General features: G+C 36.8%; 1 protein-coding gene across 1 annotated transcript in view; it reads left to right on the forward strand.

Annotated features, from left to right (window-relative positions):
* The window catches only part of LOC135480787 (coiled-coil domain-containing protein 180-like), a 65,779-nt gene that overhangs the window by 15,515 nt on the left and 45,558 nt on the right, over positions 1–4,706 (forward strand). Inside the window, exon 16 of the mRNA XM_064760711.1 lies at positions 1,203–1,331. Coding sequence (XP_064616781.1) covers positions 1,203–1,331 — 129 coding nt within the window. The remainder of the gene's footprint in view (positions 1–1,202; positions 1,332–4,706) is intronic.

Consider the following 4,706-nt stretch of genomic DNA (forward strand, 5'->3'; position numbering starts at 1 on the left):
TTGGATAACATTGCGCTGCATATGTTGGCCTATGGCCGGGATACGGAAAATCTCTCATTTTCGAAATTATTCCCTATCTGAAGAAGGAAGAACTGCCTTAGTTTTATTTCGTGGAGTTGCCATGGTTGTGTTGCCAGTCATGTTCACACAGGCCAACATATCCGCCACATGTGTCAAACCAAGAAGGGATTTCCTCACTGTGAAAACGAGACATACTCTCGTTGCAGAGGTGGTATTATAGCACAGCAATGCTTATGTCAGGAGAATTCCCAGGCCATTGCGCTCTCCCTGGCAGTCTTAAATTTTTAATGCAGCACCACTGCCTGGAAAATATCTCAGCCAATGAAACAGCAGCAAGTTGAGATTATGGAGGTAGTCAGTACTAGACCCTATGTTGTTAGATCAGGGGAGGTAACCAGGGTCCAGATGCTTGACTACCTATATACCATCTCCCCCACAAGTAAGATAACCTTTTAAAAACTTTGGATAAAATTATTCAACCTATTGTATTTGTTTTTGACAAGTACTTTCGGTGATCTTGAGTATCTATTTTTTTGGATGGTTCTTTATTAAATGTTATAAATAGTTTGATCTACCATTAGGGTAGCCAAAATAAGCAATATAGTTGATTATTCAACCTACCTGTATCATTATTATTATAAGTGAACCAAACAATTTTTAAACAAAAATCTTACCATTTTTTTAGCCCACTGCCCAGTATTACTGTTTAGGGTGTCAAGAATCCCCATGTGGGATATATCATTGCTGACGCAAAATGGAATTGTAGCTAAAGTAAAAGATAAAATTGTTTTTAGGGCTATTCCACATGTCTCTAACCATTGATCACGATTTTTCCTTGTATTAAGTTCTCTGTATTTTGTGCTGATTGACTGTGATTGCACATGAAATATCATTACATGTATTAGCTGTTTTAAACATGCTGCATTTGCACTGTGTGGATATAATTCTAAAATGAGCCTTTCACTAGGTCACTAATCCTGAGGGGCCCTCTCTGGCTGAGACTCTTAAAGTTCTGGCTTACTGCGACTGAAAGAACTTTGGATCAATGAGGCCGCAAGTTCAAAACTAGCTCTCACTACATTTTTAAGTCAGGGAACCGTCACATAAGTGAAAAATTCTTGAATGCTGTATTAATGACTAATTAATCAATCTGTAATCCTGACACCTATTTGTTTGTGAAGGATGCTGCCAGAGAGACGACCGAGAAGGAGGAGCGCGAGGAAGCCACGGGGTCGGTGATGCTTACATCCCCTCGCAAGAAGAAAAAGAAGAGTGCTAAAACTCGACCTGAGAGTCAAGGGTCTGACTCGGTAAGTCTGGCTTTTCATTTCAACCATTGTGCTTGATACTCACCATATTACAAAATGCAGGAGATCAGAAACTGCAGTAAGTTAAGTTTTAATTAAAATGGTGTGCTAAATTTCCAGCAGAAGTCAAACGTTTGTAGTTTTTGCTTAAAATGCTATTTCTGGTCCTTGCGTACACTAATTTTTCAGCAGAAGTCAGACATTTGCAGTATTGGCTTAAGTAGCTATTTTTTCTGGTCCTCGTGTGTACTAAATTTCCAGTGGAAGTCCAAATGTTTATAGTATTTGCTTAAGAAGGTATTTCTGGTCCTTGCGAAAAGTTTGTGCTCTGACTAAAAGTTTCTTCAGGGTTAAAAGTATTTCATACACATGTATGAAGTGTTCACTAGTGTATCGCAGTGGTCCTAGTATATACAAATGTTCACGTAGAATAAACGTTTTTGTGCCTCAACCACTGAAATGTTTTCCCACAAAACATCTGTGGAAAATTAAAATACCCAACTCAGTGAACATATTGAAATAAAATTAAGCTCTCTTCCTGTTTGGTGGAATCTCACATCTTAATGATGAAAGAACTTTGGACCAATGAGGTCGCAAGTTCAAAACTAGCTCTCACTACATTTTTAAGTCCGGGAACCGTCACATAAGTGAAAAATTTTTGAATGCTGTATTAATGACTAATTAATCAATCTGTAATCCTGACACCTATTTGTTTGTGAAGGATGCTGCCAGAGAGACCACTGAGAGGCAGAAGTGTTATAAAGCATGTATGTAACATCAGTTTAGCATAAACATAGACAACTGGTGTTACTTTTGCTAAGAGTGCACCCAACGGATAAATGTGGAACAGTGTCTTTTAGCGCAATATGATAAGGCCAACCTTAAAAAGTTCTTTGTGGGGGATATCCTGACCATATCCATAGAAGAAAATACAGTAGGTCAGTAGCCGTTGAAAAAGACAAACCAAAATGCTGTCACAACACGGTTCAAAACATGTAACAAGTTACAAGTAGCGAGCTATCTTAAGTGTAGCGAGCTAACGTGTACACCTTAAATGTAGCAAACTGCCAAAAGCACAGTGCGGAGCTGTCAGTGGAATAGACGTGATTTATTCTCCGTCCAGTAATGAACCTCGATTGGTGAAGCTGATGACTTAATTATTTAGCCTCAGAGTTTGAAGGTTTAATACAATAATCATCCCCCACACATGTGCATCCCAGGGGTCACTTTCACAAAGCGGCGTACAACATTTATTGTCTTACAATATTTTGTATGTCACTATTAACATACCATTGTCCTTAATATGCAAACTGTGCAATATCGTACAAGTACTATATCTTTGTGAAAGTGGCCCCAGATGTTTAGGGGTGTGAATGCATTATTAAGATATTTATGGTAATCAAGGTATTGTTGTAAATGATGAGATGCTATATAGAATAATCATAATAATAATAAAAAAAAAACAGTTCATCAGGCTTACATGTGTCTAGTAAAGTAGTGAGACTAGTGATGCTGATTGTAAAGCTGTGATAGCCTCATATGTAAGATATAGATTTAGTCACTGTTATGGTGTGCTTGTATTATTGGGAGATTTATGGTAATCAGGTATTGTGTGAGTCAGATGTGCTTTAGGCCAACAGTGGTACAAGCTTTGTTATGTGTCTGTTAAATAAGTGAGATTAAGGATACTAACAGTAAAGGTGTTTTAGGTTTGCTCATGTATATACATGTATATACACTGTGTGTACGTGTGTGTATGTGTGTGTGTGTGTGTGTGTATATATATATATATATATATATATGTGTGTGTGTGTGTGTGTGTATATATATATATATATATATATATATATATATATATATATATATATATATATATACAAAAAATTCCTGTGTGTCCCTTGTCAGTGTATGGGTGTGCATGTATTATTAGGGGATTTGTGGTAATCAGATAATTTTTGTTTAGAGCTTCTGTAGGCTTTGTTAACATATATGTCCAGCCTAATACCTATTAAACACTTGTATACATGTTAAAACTGTTATGTTATGAGTTGCACCACTAATATGGGCAGACAATCGAACTATAGGACTTGGATCAGGCCTCCTGTGGTGGGTGGGGTGGACCCGGGATATTGTTAGTATCATGCCTCCACATGTGTGGGGGAATAGGAGCTTTGTGTAGATGGGGAATTGGGGCAAGGGGGAGGGATTATTGAGTTGTTAAAGCCAGACATGATTAACACAAGCTGATTGTTCATGATGCCTGTTGAAATAAAATCCCAGAAATGGTTTGATGAGATAATGTAATGGTATTGAAGTTTAATCTTGTAAAATTGAAGTAAAAAATCTTGTAAAAAATGCTAATAGCTTTAAAATGTAGTGATCATGAGTTAATTTTGATATTCGATGTCATGCCTTGAAACCATTCAGCATCAGTTTTTGGTTTGAAGTATACCATGTCTTTTATCAAAGAATATTTTAACTCTTTGTGTTTATGGAGGCATTTTGGAGGAAACATACCAATTTGTCTTGCTTGATGGATTTTAGATGGTTAGATAATAGGTAAGACGACTTTTTGAATTATAATGGCAACATCTTCATTTTATAAAGAATCTAGATTTCATAGCTGAGGACGCCTTTGTCAAGCTCATGATAGACTGCTAAAAAAAACACACTGTAAAGTGCTGATCGCAAAGTTTGCCTCCCTACTCAGTGTGATTTTGTTTTATATCATCTCAAATTCTAAATCAAACTCTCTGGCTGCAGACTAAATTCCATTACCAAGAATTAGGATGTAAAAGCTAAAAGACATCATCATATTAACTTGGCAGTTCTAAAAGACAAATCAGAATCAAAATTTTTAACCTTGAAAGTATGAGCATCTGAAACTGGTTTTTGGAAGTGAATAGGAAACGCCAGAATAAAAGTATAGATAGATTAGCTTCAAATGTGTGTAAAATCTGTAGATAAGGCTGGGTTATTGTTAGCCTGCGTATTTATGTGGATGTTACGCCTCGGTATATGCCTCAGGTGTACACTATATTTAGGCGCGCAGCTTAAATGTTTACACGCTAAAAGTCCTGATCACATGCTTAAGTGGAAATCCTTGTCCCTTCATACTTAATGGTCACTGTGTCTTTGTGTTGAGGGAGTTTTTGCATGGAAATCCATGATAGATGGATTTTGTACATTGTACAGACAGGGGGCTGAAATTATTGACAAAATAACCCTGGCGATTTCCAATATTCCACTGTGATGAGAGACTACTGTATTTGTCCTAAAAAGTCATTCTGCGTGATTTGGGGCTGTTGTTTTGATTTTGTGGTTTGTTTGGAAGATAATGTGATAAAAGCAGGAAAGAAAAAAACAACACCAGAGGTA

This window comes from Liolophura sinensis, chromosome 13, assembly GCF_032854445.1.
Source record: "Liolophura sinensis isolate JHLJ2023 chromosome 13, CUHK_Ljap_v2, whole genome shotgun sequence".
Lineage (NCBI taxonomy): Eukaryota > Metazoa > Mollusca > Polyplacophora > Chitonida > Chitonidae > Liolophura > Liolophura sinensis.